Source organism: Oxyura jamaicensis, chromosome 10, assembly GCF_011077185.1.
Source record: "Oxyura jamaicensis isolate SHBP4307 breed ruddy duck chromosome 10, BPBGC_Ojam_1.0, whole genome shotgun sequence".
Lineage (NCBI taxonomy): Eukaryota > Metazoa > Chordata > Aves > Anseriformes > Anatidae > Oxyura > Oxyura jamaicensis.
The window spans coordinates 10,086,102-10,103,581 of NC_048902.1; the positions used below are offsets into that span (position 1 = coordinate 10,086,102).

General features: G+C 45.6%; 1 protein-coding gene across 1 annotated transcript in view; it reads right to left on the bottom strand.

Moving 5' to 3' along the window:
* The window catches only part of BBS4 (Bardet-Biedl syndrome 4), a 40,740-nt gene extending 23,474 nt beyond the window's left edge, over positions 1–17,266 (bottom strand). Inside the window, exons 1-2 of the mRNA XM_035336151.1 lie at positions 17,147–17,266; positions 15,373–15,424 (exon numbers count right to left, since the gene is read on the bottom strand). Of these exons, the coding sequence (XP_035192042.1) occupies positions 15,373–15,424; positions 17,147–17,170 (76 nt within the window). The 5' untranslated portion in view covers positions 17,171–17,266. The remainder of the gene's footprint in view (positions 1–15,372; positions 15,425–17,146) is intronic.
* Between the last annotated feature and the right edge of the window lie 214 nt (positions 17,267–17,480).

Below are 17,480 nucleotides of genomic sequence, written 5' to 3' on the forward strand. Positions count from 1 at the left end.
CTTAGCAGAAAACAGAAAGGTACCACCTCAAAAGGCTTGAGGCATCTGCTCTTTCTGGTGCAGCTACAGGAGCAAGCAGCACCGAGCAGCAACACGTTGGCTACGCACACATTTTAATTTAGCACTAACGCTGGTCTGATGGGATTGGTTTTTCCAAATACGCAAGAAGCAGCTTGGGGAAATGAGTTAGATTCACATTTTGGAAGTAGGGCAGAAGAATCAAACTTCTTTAAAATAAATTTCTGGGAGTGACTGAGAAGGAAATAGGCACCACACACAAAAGGAGACTTTAGAGATGTTGCCATTCTCGAGGTGTGAATAATTTAGAGAGGTCAGGCTTGGCTCTTTGAAACTGTGAAGGGAGTATGAAACATCACAGGTCTGAGATACTGTGAAGCTACTGGCAGAAAAACCTATTTGATGCAGTGGAAGGGAAAGGCTTGCGCTCCGGTGTTTCAATCATATGGAGCTTGCAGCAGTAATTATGGCAAATCACGAATGGATGTTGCTTAGTGATATTCGTGTTGGGTTTAAAAGTTTAACACACTGCTGTGCATTTCATTAAGGCTCAAAATGTATTGCTTGGTACTCATTTCTGCAGCTCAGATGCTGGTAGCTGAGAGGTAACCATAGCAACTGGCAAAAAGCTGTATGTTTGCAAGTCAATATTGTGACAGAAGCATGGAAGGCAAAGATTGTCACAGGGGCTGAGGCCACAGGGATGGCCCACGGTCCCCATCGCCAGCCTGCAGCACGGGGCAGGGTCAGATGGAAAGCTGATGTGACAAACTTAGGACAATGCAGGGATCAGGGATCCAAAAGCTCACATCAAATGCTGCTCCCTCTCAGACCTTTGTAAGAATGGCATTTCCACATGCACACTCCCAAATCAGTTTAATTGATTTCCAATAGCTTTATGTTTTCCATTTGTTCTTCCTCGTGGCTTCCCAGCAAGTAAGGAGTTAAAAGGGGCTGCAAAGTCATTTTTTAAAAAGCACTATTTCATAAAGAGCATAGAGGGCTGCTCCTCTGGACTGCATCGGGTGGTTACCTAATTCATTGGCAGACTTGTAATGACTTCCTTGTGTAAGTTACTGCAGATGCCAGGCTCTGACAGAACTTTCCTTTCCTAGAAATACAGCACTTAGGGGTACTGGATTTATTGCAGAAAGCAGCCAGACTTGTGTGCCGCCCCTGCGTGGCATCTCCTCTTGCCACTACCCAGCACAAAATACTGAACCAGATGGCACATCGGTCTGACCTGCTCAGGTACTCCTTACCTTCTTTTCTAAGCATGGATTTAAAGGTAGGCATTGCAAACTCTATTTAACCATCAACATTCCAATTCCAGTCAGAACTGAAGTACACTTTGCCAATTTGTGCTAGTAATACAGCCTAAAATTACAAAATCCTGTATCATTACAAACAACGGAAACTGTTTTAAATAGGAAACAATCAGAAGGGCCTCCAGACAAATCCCACCTGGTCTCCAGCCTGATGCCAAGAGTCCTGCAAGCCTTACCGAGAGGTCAAAAAGAAATAGAGAGCACCATTAAACCTTGAAAAATACAGAAAATTGAGCTGGCTGGGGTGTGTTCCAGCTGAGGTGGGAAAGACCAAAAGGCGTTAGACCCTACAGGAATGCTTTGGGATAAGGATGGCACATCAGCGAGCGGATGGAAGATGGGTTGTTGAATTCCTGAAGGGATTTTGCACAGTTGTGGGACCGGAGGGACGTTACAGTGCTGCCTACACGACGGCAATGCCTGCTGAGAGCAGTGCTGGGAAGGAAGAAAGGCGACGTTCACCCCAGCCAGCAACACAAACGCTAAATGTCACAGCACTGAGCTGGGTATCGAGCTGCAATTGATCCTGCGCATGCACTTCATAGTGTTGAAAAAAAGCATCAGAGACTGAAGAGAACAATGCCATCTGGAAATGAACACAGATTTTATAATGGATTTGAGCGTGAGCTTGATCAATTTACCATAATCTATCTCAAACATCTGCAGCGTAGAGAGGCACGAGCCACGGCAGTGTTTTCTTTCCTTGTCACCTCCTCTGCCATTGTCCTGCTGCTGAGAAACAAGCAGGAATGGAAAGAAAAGGACAAAATGGACACCGACATCTCACAAACACCATCTGCCTTATGGGTCTGAGACTGCAAAACCCTGAAGAGTTACCTAAAAGACCTGGGCTGGAGATAAAACAGAGGAAACAAAAAGGCCACGAGACACACAAGCGAATGGCATTCACATCTGCAGAGATAAAACGGTTTTGCTTCCCCCCGGCAATGCACTGCGCTATCTCCTCGGATAACCATGTGGAATTGGGAAAACACATGGAGTTTTTACTCTCCTAAAACACATTTGGAAATAGCAACAAACCTGACTGAGATGACATCAGCCTCCTTTTTCCTTTTTCCCTAAGACAAATAAGTTGAAAAAAGATAAATAAATTCTGATGTCTTTCTAAAAAGATGCATAGATTAATTCATAGATGTAAGCGATCTGAACACAAAAGAAACACAAAGATTCATAGAAGAATGTTGATAGACTCCCTGAATCTATTCCGGAAAGAAAACATTAGTGGTTTGACCCTTTCTGTGAAGAACTCCAAGACAAACATTACGTACCAAACCTGGCGTGGAAGCCGCAGTGAACAGAGAAGAGAGGAAAGACAAAGAAATTGCAAGGAAATTAATAAATCATGAGACAAGAATGTGTCTAATCCACCCGAAAATGGGGCTGTGGAAGCAAAGGACTGTTAACTGGGCTGTATGTTACCCACAGAGTACCTGCAAACACAAAAATGGGTGAGGTGTGCCACACAGCGCTTGCTGCATCAGCCTCGACAGCTGCACGTGGCTGGATCTGGCCCGGGGCTGCTGCGAGGGGCACAAAGAAAGGAGAGAAGCTCCGGCACCATGCTGCAGACTCCTCAAGGGTAGGGATGGATGATGGGGAACAGTGGAGTTTTCATGTGGCACAGAGCAGTTTGCAGTCTCTCACCCTAATTAGAGGCCACAACCGGTCACTCAGGAGGTTTCTGCACAGGGAAAAGCTACTGAACTTGGCCTCGCTGGGAGGAGCGAGCACATTCATCACATCCCTCAGGCTGCCTGCAATCCAATTTTCCACCTTTTTCAATACACGGACCTTCACAAAGTCCCTTGTATGTAACTGCTGTAGAGCACAGGAAAACACGCTTTTCGTTACCACCTTTCACACAGCCCTCACCTACAATCCAGTCCCTGCGGGGATGCAGGGACCACAGGTTAGAAAAGCAGTGCTTCTGACCATTCCAGCAGGGAAAAAAGATGTATTTTCTGTAAATCATGCTGATCAAGGGGCAGTCAAAGAAATCGTAATTATCCCCAAACTGTATTTACAGTGAAAAGGGATTATAGCTTGTGTAATTATCTTTTGCCTCTCCTTTCTGAGCGTACAAAAGTCTGGTCTCATTAAGCACCTGCAACAGGGTGCCAGGCACCAAATATATGATTAAATACCTCGGTCAAGAGACAGGCCAGTTGCTCTGCAGTGTTTTCATTGAATTCAAAAGGGACTCCATCTGATCCCTCTCTTTCTTGGTGGCCAGTGATTGATTGCACAACTTGCTCCCAGCAACGTGATTTTTCTTTCTGACAACGCGCCTTTACGGGAGTCACTGGAGTGGAAACCCCGACAGAATTGGAGGAAGATCATCAGGTTTGTATCTGCGCTGCACTATCATCACTCTTCACTCCATTCATCCTGCTATAGATTTTCTTAAAGGACTGGAAAAAATAAAATCAGAATTGTCCCCTTTTGTGGAAACCTCCCTAGGAAATTACTTCGTGCTTGTTTCTTCTTATTGGGTAATTACAGCCTAGATACCAACTATCAAACAGCGGTTTTCAGATTTAATAAAAGCCTATTGAAACTACCATAGTGTAAAAAGGGGGGGGGGGGGGGAGCACAAACAAGCAGATTTCAGGGGGAAGCGATTGCTAAAGCACCAGCTGTCCTCTCGAAGAAGGTACCCAGAGACTACTTGTGCTGTAGGCACTGCCAGACGAAGCCGACTTCACCGTAACCACACAGGGCAGCCACCAGCCAGCCCATCACCCGTCCTAGTCACATCCCACTTCAAAACTGGATGCTGTAAAACAAAAGCCCGCAGTCTTGAGAAAGCACACCAGCACACAGTTGTTTTCAAGATTAATGAACACTGATGGGCTGACTGCAAGTCTCTCACTGTTTTGCTATTAGCAGAGCTGCACTGAAGAAAAAAATTGGGACAGTTCACCTTGCTCAGAAAGAAAAAGAGGGGAGCTTTGCTGCGGCAAAGGCACGAGGTTACCCTCTTGTGCCATCGGAGAGGGCAAGGCTCTCTCGAAGACACAAAAGTGGGATTGATCTTTTTGATTTGGGATTCATTTCCCAGTGGCCAGTACTTCTGGTCATCAGCTTAGCATCAAACTCACGGCAGCGTAACAACATTTCACCTGCAGCTGGAGGAGGCTCTTCAATCGGGAGACGCAACACGTGAGACGTTTGCTGGCACTATTGCCAGGGATGTGATTGTTCCCACCAGCAGAGTTTGGGGAAGGCTTGCTGCCAGGCATGGCTGCGGTTACGGCCCAAAATGAAGCTTGGTGCATGCACAACCGTGTTTAATTAGACACCGATAGGAAGGGAAAGGCAAGGATGAAAGCAGCTGTGCAGTTCTCCTTCTTGCCTTGAGCTTCACAAGCTCCCAATGTGGGGAAATAAGGTAAAGCTGATGAAATAGAGGTAATGAGCATCTTCTGAATACAAATAATACTAAAATAATAAGGAACAAACTCAAATGGCTGCTATAGAACAATGTACCAGGGTACCTTATTTTCCAAAATAAGGTACAAATTATGGATGGAAAGCATTTTAAGCTCTCAAGCTTTTTAAATTTCAAAAACAACAGACTGCTTTGACAGCAGTGACGCAATCTACAAATCCCTAGCTAGGCTGGTGCACAGACACAAGAACAAGAAATCCTCTTCCTTACTCAGACACCCAAAGGCTTTTATTGAGATTGTGGCAATATAAACACATTATAGCTTGGGAAGAAAACTAGTAGAGGAACATCATCCTGCCTACGCCCAGATCCAGCTTTGGAGTGTGAAAAGGGTATAAATGGAGACAAAGTGTATTCAAATTCGGTAATGATAAAAAATTGCTCAGAAAATCACCACCCAGAGGAGGTTGTTTATGCTACACTGCACTCACTGCGTGTGTATATGCATACATGTGTGAGAGTACGGGTGTGTTCGTGTACACAATACCTGTAAAATGCAGAAACGTTTGTAGATGTAAAATACCTGTAAACAACACAAAAAAAGGAGAGAGAAGGAGAGAGAATTTTGCAACCGTCTCCTCGCACGGCTGCAGCCATCCCCTCTGTTCAATTCCCTTCCCTCTGTTTCCCCTTTTGAAATTGCTGCTGGAACACCTTTAAATCAAACGATAAACCCATATGGTTCCTCCTTATTTACAGTCAGCTGGGGTTAGTAAAACTCATCATATACTATCCTGATGCTGGAAAGAAAGCCATAATTCATAGCTGTGATCTTACTATCCTGTATTAATAGCTTCACGAGACACAGAGAGAACTGGAAGGAGGCTGAAAAACGAGCAGGTTTAAACAAAAAGGCAACATTTCTGACTCTACACCTCCCCCTGCAGGAAAATTAGCCAAAGTTATAGGAAGAGCTGAAAATTGTATCTTAAAGTTGATTTACGCACTAGGAAAAAAAGGGGGTGGCAGATTTTGTTGCTAGTTTACATTGCATAAATCTTGAAAAGCAGCCAGCTCAGACTTCAAAGTCAGTGGTTTTCCTGAGTTAAGGCATTTAAGGTCTGAGTTCCTCCAAACAAAATGCTTTTATTTGCAAAACAAATACCTGCACAAATTATTCAATATAAATGCCTCCACAGCACGGGCTGCTCAAGTTTAACCTTCAAAAGGTGAAGTGAGAAGGTTACAGAAGTAAAGGAACCAATGCTTGTGACCACCCCAGACCTCCCAGTAGCACAACCAGTTTGTTTACTGGGAAGCCTCCAGTACCAGCACAAGGCTGGCGAGATACCGCTCTGCAATCCCGACTCCTTTCGACAAGAGGAGGGGAATTACATTTCCCTAAGCAGGAATACATTAGCCTGAGCACTGCGACACGAAGCATTTGATTCAGACCTAAAAGAGCGAGCAGCCTTAGGGTGAAGCTTAGTAACGCACACATACCTTCAAAAGCAACCTAAAGAAGTAGACTCTCGTTTATTGGCCTCAAAAAAGACACCAACCATCTGTTTCCTCTGCACGAGCCAATTTTGAGCATTGATGCTGTCTGCTGAGCAGCAGCACGCATGCTGAACAGAAGAAAAACAAGTCTGAAACAACTTTTGCCATGTTCGCTTTTAAACGCAAGCTAATCTAGAAAAATACAGGCTGATTCGACAACAGCTCTCAACTCTACGACGGAGATATTCAAGGATTCAAGCCCCTGGCAGAGCCCCCCCACTGTTAGCTTCCCCATTTCAATGCTTTCATCCCACTTGATGCCCTGCACTCGATACCCTAGTAGGCAATGGGGAGAGGGAGCTCCCTTTGGGTGTTTGCTTGCCAGAGTACATCACCCCAGGATAAAACTGCACAGGAGGTCCGAGATATGAGCTGATGACAGTAAAGCAGGGATGGAAGACATTTCCCCCACAAAAGAGGTAATGCTGGCTGCAGACGTTCCCAAAATAACCCTCCTAACCAGCTTCTCATTAATTCCAGTACCAGGAGCGCGGTAGCGATCAGTGCTTTCAGGCTTTCCAAACTAATCCTTCTTTTGGCTTAAATACTTACGCTTAGGCTTTTTCTGTCTATGGTGTGAGGTGTTTTGCATAGAAATTGAAACCAAAATTGTTATAGGGCTTTTGTAAGAAAAAGCTTTCCCATTTAAAAGCAAAACAAAATTAAGGCAGGAATAGCTCGGCAATTCAGTCCCGACAGCCTCCGAAACTTCCCACTCAACAGAGAGTAACAGCTAAAACCTACCCTCGTTTCACCCCTTGCAAAACAAGGATATTTTAGACTTGGTCTTTCAAATGGTCCCGCGCTTCCTGCTACCAGACCCTGTTTCTGAATGCCGCAGCTTTTCCTGACGCGTTGCCTCAGGATGAAGTTTTCCATGCCAGATGTCTGCCCCAGAACAAAGATTTGCTCTTCCCTACCGCATGGGTGTCATGTCCTCAGTTACACGAGCACATCTACAGCATTGGTATTTTCACCAGGTGCCCTGCCTCATCCTAATTAGGATGAATATAAAAATAAATCAAGGTCGGGTGTTGAATGAAATTACTGCACAATATGAACGATACAGTGACTAAATTGCAGGACTGCTGTTACAAAGCCTTAACCTTATGTGGCAAAGGGGACAGAACCTGGAAGAAATTCAGTGTTTCTTTGTTAAGTCACTGCAATGTTGCATGAGACATGGAACCTCACTCTGATGCTGGAAAAATCACCTACCAGAGCTTCCCCGAGGCAGCCACCATGTGCCCATCCCTCATTTTTGGCTGCCCATGAGACCTGGTACTTCCCAGCACTAACTCCAGCAAGCACGATGCACAGCAGCGATGCTTTAGACACCGAGGTGTTACTGCACACACAGTGTGTAACTCTGACAGAGCAAGCCCTCGAGCATCAGGGAACCCCACATCAGTACCTACTTTGGACTATGACCTTGCAGCACCAGGGAATTTGTCTGTGCTGGGATAAACAAGACATCTGGCTCTACCCTAAATAAGGGAGATATTTTTGACTTCACACTCCCACTGAGCTGTTCCCTTTTCGGCAAGTGCCACCATCCCTGTGCAATGGGTGATGCTGGAGAGTTGGGCAAAAGCCAGCGTGTGGTTATGTCACGAAAGACTCAGGGGCTTGGATTAATGTTGCGCAGGCAAGGTTAACTGTGACATTCCTGAGTGGGAGGCATCTCCCTTAACTTAGGCATCAGAAAATTAAGACAGCTGAGTTATTTGCCTTGGGCTGTCTTTACAGTAAAGGAGAGGAATACACATCCTTGGGGAGCGATTCATCTCACCCTGAGATAGGTGGCTGGGAGAGATCAGAGGGGTGGCATCGGATGGGGCTTTCCACTCACTGAACACGAGCACAGGTGATCTGCTCTGACCTGGAGCTGGGTATCAGAGCCATCTAAATTTAGAAAGATGAATCCCGCCCTTCCTAAATTTGTGTGTTACTATTTTAGTATATATATTTTTAATTTCACATCAGGAGATGCCATTTCATTTGTAAGCAGTACCTCAGACAAACTAAACTGAATACTTCAGAATACAAAAGAAGCTGCCTAGCACCGAGGATTTTTAAAGGAAGATCAAAAAAAATAAATTCACCAACTTAAATATCACCCTAAAGCAGTCTTTTGCAGTCATACGGCTAGATCCCCTAAAGCTGGGCTACTGCACCCCATACATATAGTGTTAGATATTTCTTAATTATCATATCAGCAAAAGGCACTCAGATTATACTTGCTTGCTACAAGAGTTAGCACTTTTCTGGCACTTTTCATTGTCTAATTAAGTCTGCAATAGGTTTAAGAAGCAGATATGAATTTTTATTTTTACAGGGGGGAAATGAAATGAGGCTGACAGCTGCCAAAAGATGTAAAACCAGAAGTGAAACCATAAAACGTCTGATTTAAAAGTCGGCACTAAAATTTTACGGTGACACCAGCCTTGACAGAACAACACACCTACCACACTCGATCTAAAACGAGTCCGCGTGTTATCACAGCTATTAATGTACACACACAAGAGGGCAGAGCTGTACTAGCACATTCAAACTTAAACATTTCCAGTTCTTTATGGTGCGGGGTTGCTGCTTTGAGGTGAAGAGGATGAAGTGTATTACACAATTTAATTAACCCAAAATGATAACTCACCTTTTTTAACAGCACTATTCAGAACCAAAAACACCTGCATCAGATCCTGCACAAAACGCGTGTGGCAGCGCTACCCGCGTATCAGGGATGAAAATACTAGCTTTTCATAGAAAACAATCACCAACCAATCTGTATTATTTAGAAATCATTTTCTTTCAGTGGGTTTTTAGGTTCAAATGGGCTACAAAACCTGCCTTGCACATGGCCAAATGGAACCAAACTTGTACGTCCAGATACCAGGAGCCACATTTGTGTCGTTGTGTGTCCCCCCAGCATTTCTACTAACATATTTTCTTTTCGACACACTTAGAAGTATTAATTAATTTAACTCAAGGGCGGTTTTTTATCTGGATTTCTCAGGCAGCTTCACTCTTACAAGTTCAAAGGCAGTTTTGAAGCTGGCTCTAAGAATGGATTTATATTGATTTATCAGGAATTCAGAAACGACCGGCTCTGCAGCGCACAGAACCGACTCATCAGGGCACTGCAAAGTTCCTGCTCCTCAGAGCGCTCGAGCCATTAAAATACCTGCAGGAGCAGGCGGGATGCCCATCGGTTCATCTGCGTGAGCTGTCTAGAGAGAAAGCGAGATGCATTCGCAGGACACAGCATAATAGACGCCTATCTTTTTTCTGCATAAGCTGGAAGTTATTTATAATGCAACAGTCACATTTTGAGATCGTCACCAGCACTTCCTAACGACAGTCAGTAGCAGATAGAGTGAGTTTACTGCCCATCAAATTGGCACCAGCAACTGTTGTTTTATTAGAGCCCAGTGACGACATCCTTGTCTTCAAGAATGAGGACCTACGTGAGAAGGACAGCACGGTCAGTATTTGAGCTAAATATTGACAGGGACAAGAATAGCTAGACAAGAATAATACCCGGCACTTGAGAATGTTTCAAAATTCAATGAAGCAAAAGAAACGACTCCGGTAAGATGCAAAACACCGGGGCTTTGTCATCTATCCAAAACTCAGGTTTCTGCGTGGTAAAAGAGTTTTGAGAAGCTTTGAGCCACAAAGAAGAACACCCTCCTTACCGCAGAGTTTAAGAACAGGACAAAACCACTGCTTTAAAACATCTGCTCACATTATATGCTTCCCCACTTCTGTTACCTAGTTTGGCTCTAATAGCCAGGTCAACACCAAACTTTGCTATTACGTACAAAGCAACACTGAGCGCTCGTGTGTTCACCACTGCTAAACCTGTCTCAGAGACTGTTTGGGCCAGGACCTTACTTTCTCTCTGGAAAGGAGAGTGCTACAATACCCGAGGGAACTTTGTTTCCTCCCCTTCGGTGGCCCACATTGGCCTTACAAGCCATTTTGGCTAGTTCAGCTGTAATTATACCAGACAGAAGTGGAATCCACCTAAAAAAAAAAAAGAAAAGAAATCAGATGAAGACTCACAAGCCTTGAGGCAGCCAGAAAACAGCCAGACACCTGGCTGATTTTACAGAAGTGCTCTGATGTGAAGCAATGAGTGTGTTAAATCACCCTGCGGGCAGAGCTAGCAGGGAACACAAGATTTCTCCCTTCTGGTACGCTCGTACATCTTGCCTGCACCCTTCAGTACTATCTTTAGCAGCACTCAAACAGGTCAAGTAGTACTCTGCAGTATATTACATTTATATAATATTTTTCACTTAATGTCTCCAAATGTTTTGTTAACTGAAAACCTGCAGCATCCAAACACTGTCACTGAACGTCAGACCGATCTTCTCTTTGATAAGTGTTAAAAAACAAAGTTGAAGCACTTTGCCAAAGGTCACAGCTAATCCAAAGCAGAATTCCTTTGCTATAAACATTAGAAAAATCATACCTACAATGGATCCAAAAAATATCCTAATGCCCTGGACTGGGGAGAACACTTAATCCTTGCTAATCCTTTTGCAATTCTCAAGTGGGAGATTTTCTCTTTGAATATTATCAACCTGCCCCGTCCTTGGGTACACGTAGCGGGGTTGGTAACAATTCAGAATTGCCTTCTTCACAGTCTTAAGGGCTTCTGGCCCACATTTTTCCAGCAACTCAAGTGTAGTCCACTTTATTTTGCTACAGTGTATTTAATGTTAGTTTTTTTTTTAGGATTCTATCCTGTTATTAAAAATCCATCACTGTATCTCAGCAAAAGCTGGGGTCTAATATTTGTGTAGAAATCCACATGCAAATCCATTAACCTCTGAACTGTTATTAGACTAACACGAGAGCCCAGAACTTGTTTTCTAAATAATATTTTTCATGACAAAGGGAAATAAATTCAAGTTCCATAAAAGCTCTTTTCCCAGCTTGTATTGTTGACTTTCTCTGCTGCGGCACTATCAGTTACGGTAAAATGACTTGACTGGCCTGCGTGGCAAAAAGCGTGGAGAGCTGGGAGACAGTCGAGCTCAATTCTAAACCAGTACAGCATTTTGGGAAACATCTGATTAATTTCAAATGCAGCAGGGAGATTAAAACCCCATCTCAGCAGGCAGATATTAACTCTACATTGCTTCAAGGAACAGAGCTTCCTTTATTCCACCACCAATTGCTTGGGGAGAAAATATCAACACAGGGAGAGTTATGGATCTTGATGTAGCAACAAAGGGAATTGATTTTCAGAGCAGCTCTCCCCACGGGGGGTAAAGGACAAAATAATGAACGATTTTAGCTACTAACGTGTCAGTTACTGAATAATGGTTGTCAGCAAGCGCAGCTACAAGATACTCAGAGGGGCTTGCCTTCTGCCACCCTCTTTAATTTGGACTTCTAGGTTCAGAGGTTTCGACCCCGATTGCTGCAGTGCCTTGCCCCAGCCCCAGCCTGCTGCAGACCCTCTACACGCTTGGTGGATGCTCACTGCCCTCCCTTTGGGCTGACCTGCCTGCAGGATGGGCTCTCTTCACTCCAAACCCCTCGGGCTTTCGCATCCCCGTGACTGACTCATCATCCCCGACAGCTGCTAATTCAAGAGCAATTTCTGCTTCTTATCTCACAGGTATCCTTGTTCAACAGCCAGGGTGAAAAACACTGCTTCCAAGTTTCCATTTTAAGTCGTCTCCCAGGACAGGATCAGTCGAGCATCCCTGTGAGGAGAAGCAGGCAGCAGCGAGGGGAAGTCACCGGACTCTCCAGCCGTGCGGTCCGACACCACTCGACGTGTTCTCTTCTGCACAATTCAGACTGAAAACGCGGCCTTCCTTCCGGCTGAGCAACAAACCCCCGTTTGTAGCTTCTCATTCAAATTACTTTTTGCAAATCTGAGATGACATTTTCAGAACCATCCATTTAATGTCTTACATCTACCCAGGACAAACACGAGCAAGCTGAACCCAGCCACTGCGATGACTTAAGTTAGGATTCAGCAATGACTTGGTCATGGTCTACTACATCTGCGTTCAGCAACATTATTTAGTTATTACAACACACGCTCTGTTCAGGCACAAATTTTATCCACGCCAAACCACCTGTAAGAGAAGGCCCTAAGCTATTGTATCACACAGTCTCCTATCTCATCAAGCTGCTTGCACTAACTCTAACATTTTTCTCGCCTCCCCCCTGAAAATACAATGCAGATAATAAAGGCAGATTGCTGCAACAGAAAGTTACCACTCACTGCTTAAAAACATCAGGTGAAGATAACTTTAGCAGTGCTCTTCTGCACAAACACACCAAGCAGATTTGCCTGGCTCCTTAAGGTTTACCACAACTCTCCTCAGCCAAACTACACGGGGACAGGGACTTCATTAAGAAATTCTAGAAAAAAAATCCTGTTTAAAAAAATCTGTCACAGGTAAGAGATGCTACTCTTCCCTGCCAAAGTCCCCAGAAGAATACACAACATCACTTTCATTTTTTCACTCCTCTCTTACATATCTCCAGCATCATACTCACACAGGACAGTTGTATCGCTCCCTGTAACAAATCTTGCAGCTGCCCTCATTCCTAGAGATTAACAGGCAGCTTAAATCAGCTTTTACCCACTGTATTGAAGGCAACAGAGTCAAATATTAAATGGCAAAGGCTTCCGAAGTATTTAAGAACTACCTGTGATGAGCCAGGTACTGGAGGTGCCCCAATTTACCCTGAGACACAGACATAATTACACAAGTCACAGGCTAGAATTTTTGTCTTCATGATAGCTCATTTTGACTCAGGGGCACCAAGGGAGACCCAGGAGCACCAACAGTTGGATTTCATTTATGATTTTCCCCTCCAGCAGGCAGCTGTGCAAACATCCATGCCAAATTAAGGAGGCAGAAGGAATATTGGGTGGTGACGGATGCAGACCAATTCTTCCACGCAGCCTGAAAACCCGAAGGAGCGTTGGTGGCCCTTCTTAAAGAAGCGCCCGGCTCGGTTTTGAGGCTGTCAATGCAAACTGCTGAGTGGGAAAGAAAACTCCTCGGCAGCCGCAAGCAAGCAGCACTTGATCAAACGGCAGGCGGGATCCGCAAAAGCGGTCCCATTAAGAAAGTCACAACTGCCTCCGTTCGCTCTCCCAAACAATCAATATTAAATTGCGCACACTTAAAAGCAGGAAGGCTCTCGACTGACAGTTTAACAAGCAAGCTGACAGAGGCATGGCAGCTTCTACCCAGTACACCTCCGCGGCTCGTTCGTAAGGTTGATGGCCCCATCTTTCTTGCTCAGCTATTCCATTCGCTCATGAATTATGCAGAGTTGATTTAATAGACCTCAGCCCGCCAGGAAAGAGCAGCGGAGTGATGGTCCTTCTCTCGGCAAACACCACCAGCCTGATCCCTTTGCAGCTGTCTTATTTAGAGAGCTGAAGGGGATGCTGTCCTGAAAAAACAGGCAGAAGACACAGCCTCCCAGGGGCAGGGCAAATATCGTAGACGTGGCTTGCATGAGAAGGCAGAACAAGGTGGGGTTACTGCAGATAAGGGGATCAGTCACAACCTTTATAGAACTGGATGGAGAGCAACCAAGCAGTGCCTCCATGGAAGCCATGCTAATTGTTGTGAAGTGCCAGCCATCCCTGTCCCAGAAGAGCTGCTGGTGGAGAAAAAAGTTCTGGATTTATTTTTACTTGCATACAGGCCTGTAGCAGTAGCAATCTCTTCTTAGCTCCAGGCAACATACCATAGGCTCACACTTGTGCAAGCCAACAACAGTAGGTGTATACAGGGCTAGCTGAGGTTAGCCTGGCCTCCCCCCAGGAAAGGCAAAGAGGCTTTTCCAGCGTCCCAGGGCCAGTTATAGCACTGTGCCTACACGCAAGACAAAGAACTTCACCTTTTGGCAGAAAACACAATGCCCAGTCGCCAGACAAGCTCCTTTTTAATGCCAGCATTACCACCGGGGCACTCTCCATCATGAGGGATACAGAAACATGGAAGATTTCCTCCCAAAGCGTGCTCTGACAGGAACACCACACATTCAGGGTAGAAAAAGGCCGAATTGCAGCGCTCCCTACCTGAGTGTCCCTGAACTAAAAAGCAAGGGAAAAGGCGGACTGCTTCTGACTTGTGCTGTCAGCATGTTGGGGTTCTGGCAACACCGCAGAGTTCACTCCTCATCATAACCTGAGCTGATGGGGCTCTTGGGGTGCTCGAGTAAGGGAAACACAAAGAACCCAAACCTCACAGGTACGTCGGTCTCTACAATGAACAGATCCGTATGGGGAACCTGGGCACAGCTGAGAACTGCGGGGAAGGAAACGCTCACAGAGCGCACCAGGGCAAGTCACACCGCAAGAGTGAGGGGAGAGGGGGAAGTGGCTGCACCACCAAGCTGCGCTGCAGGCTTTGTGAGATCCTTTAGAAAATAACAGGATTTAGTCAAATATTTTGAATCAATAACTTAAAATGCTACTGATCCAGTTCAGAATCAACCAAGATTTCAGAACAACTCGGTGACTTAATGCCCATTTTCAGTATATAACAAAGAAAAAACAAATAAACCCATAGTTAAAGCCAGTTACAACCTGACTGGTTTGATTCCAGTTGCACATGCTTTTACTTCAAAACGTAGAAAATGTGATGTGAAAAAATCAATGAGACATGATGTTAGTTTCCCAAGATCATTTTTAAAGCAAAACTTTACTCTGAAGAATGCAAGTATACACACAACCAAAAAGGAGAAAAACGCTCATATTATTTAAGCAGGTAGATGAATTTCAACTCGTTAGCAAGCCAAGAAGTATGTAACCACTAAAATAAAGTCTGTTAGATTATATGATGCAGCCTGTAGGTACAATCAGTTAGCCAGCAAAAGCACTGAGCTAGTGCTGACATAGATCCTACAAAAAAAGTACTTGTACTCAGCAGCTTGCAGTCTAGAAAGCCTTGTCTTTTCCCAGCGGACATTTCTTTCTTACTAGACAGCTGCACACACTGTGAGGAAATCTTAAAATCAACCTGCCAAGAAACACAATAGTATCTTAAAACAAACCTTTTTTAGGATGGGGTTTTGGAGGTTCTCTAGCCACTGGCAATGTAGAAACCTGGAAAGACAGAAAAGAGAAGTATTAAATACAGCAGGCAAGGTTTCTTGAAGACACATTCCACAGAATAATTAGAAAGGACAACTGGCAAACCCCAAAAGAGTGCACAAAAAAAGCATCACTGCTGCTAGACAAACTCTGCCCTGCCAAGCACTAATCTCCCCTAGCCATAGCTCGTTTGAGATTTCCACTCACCATGTAGGTTAAATAAACCTGTTTGTTTTACAGATCGTTCAGTTTTTGTAGGTTGTTATTGATTAGAATTCCAGAAAGCAATCCATGCTGTACATGTTTACATTAAAAAAAAAAAAAAAAAGCATTTAAGATGCTACTTAGAGATCGCAGGGCAAAATGTAAAAAGTGTATTATAAACGTTCATAAAATTAATTAGAACAAAGTGGCTTCTGAGAAGTGAAGGAAAATCAGTCAGCCTCCGTACTGACCTACATGAGAGGCACAAGGCTGTGAAGGCTCAGACCACACCTGAGAGGAGCTCACTCCAGAGAAAGGTAAGTTTCACAGTACATCTTAAAGCGTTTGGGGGCAATTTTTAAAGGATTTATTTAGGGCCAAGCACCCAGCATTAAACACCCAGCATTCTGCCTTTTCTTGGTTGAGAAATGATAACGTGGAAGTCACCCAGGGCAAGAGGAGAGAAAGTCAAGTGCCTTCTTCCCAGCAGGTGCGTTCTCCACATGCTTGCAGGCTTCTAACCCATCCTTGATGTTCTCTTGAGAAGTTTAATTACTCTTCATGAAGATGCAGTCTTTTAGGGAAAACAAGTGCATGCTCCAGAACACAGGGGCAAAACCAAAGGCACACGTAGGGCAGACTCCTGCCCCAGTCGCTTTGGGAGTGCAGCGAGATCACGCCACGCAGGGCAGCAAACCTCCCCCCACAGACACTGCCCACAGCCCGCGGCCAAGCAGGCAGCTCGTGGGAAACAAACCCACTGGGGAATTTTTCTTACTTTGCATCAAAATCGATCACTCGCAGAAGTTACACAGGATCACCCAGGGGAAGTATTTTCATTTTTGCCTTCCAGGTCTCACAGGGAACAGTCCTCAGACCGTCCTCACTCCTCTTAGAGGCTTTTATAGACCTGTCCCACCTTAACGTTTTATTTTTTTTATGGTGGAGTTTCAGCCTACCTACTCGATCCTTTCAGTACTTTGGGAACATTTTTAGGTCTAGTTTTCTGCCTCCTAACAGCTTTGTTTCTTAATTTGTAATGTTTAGTCATTTTCTGGTTGTTCATGAGAAGCGTAGCGTCGGTCCTTCCACAGAGCTACCAAACTCCAAGATCTTCCCAAGCAGCACTAATGAATGCAGAGAACTTCTTTTTTGATATATTTTCAGTGACTTTTTGCCTACCCGTCACCCCAAGTGTCGCTCAGTGGCTTCTCCTGGTGGCCTCCCACCACCCCCCGCACTTCTCGTCTGGCCAGCCCCTGCGCGGAGGGGTTGGCACCGGCCGGCTCCACAAATCACCTCGTTTTCTCCTTCCCTCTGCCCTTTTAATACCTCCCCACCCTCCCGGGAGCGAGAAATAAGCCAATCCCCCCGACGTTTCCCACACGGAACGCCTAAAAACCCTTCAAATCGCCTCAAGAAGCGCCCCGAGGCACCCTTCCAGCCCCCACCCCGTTCAATTCAGCGGTTTAAGCCCCGGCCGCTCTCCCGCCCGCCCCTCAGCCCCGCGCCCTCCCGGCGGCCCCTCACCGGCCGGGCCTGCGGCTCCGCCATGGCGGCGGCGGGCGGACGGCGCCGTTGCCGGGGTTACCGCGCGGCCCAGTTCCGGCGCCGGGCCCGCCATGGCGGCGGCGCCGCGCGGGGCCCGACGGGAAGGCGGCGGGGACGGAGGCGGCCGCGCCCGGGGGCTGAGGGGAGCCCGCGGCTCCTGAGGGGAGCTCGGGTCGTGCCCGGAGCCTCACGCCCATAAGCGCCAGAGCCCCCACAGAAAGGGGTCCCTGTTACGGACGCGTCGTCCTGCCCGCCCCCGGCTTTAAAAAATATTTAAAAGACGTGACTGCCTCGTAATTGTGATTACCATCAA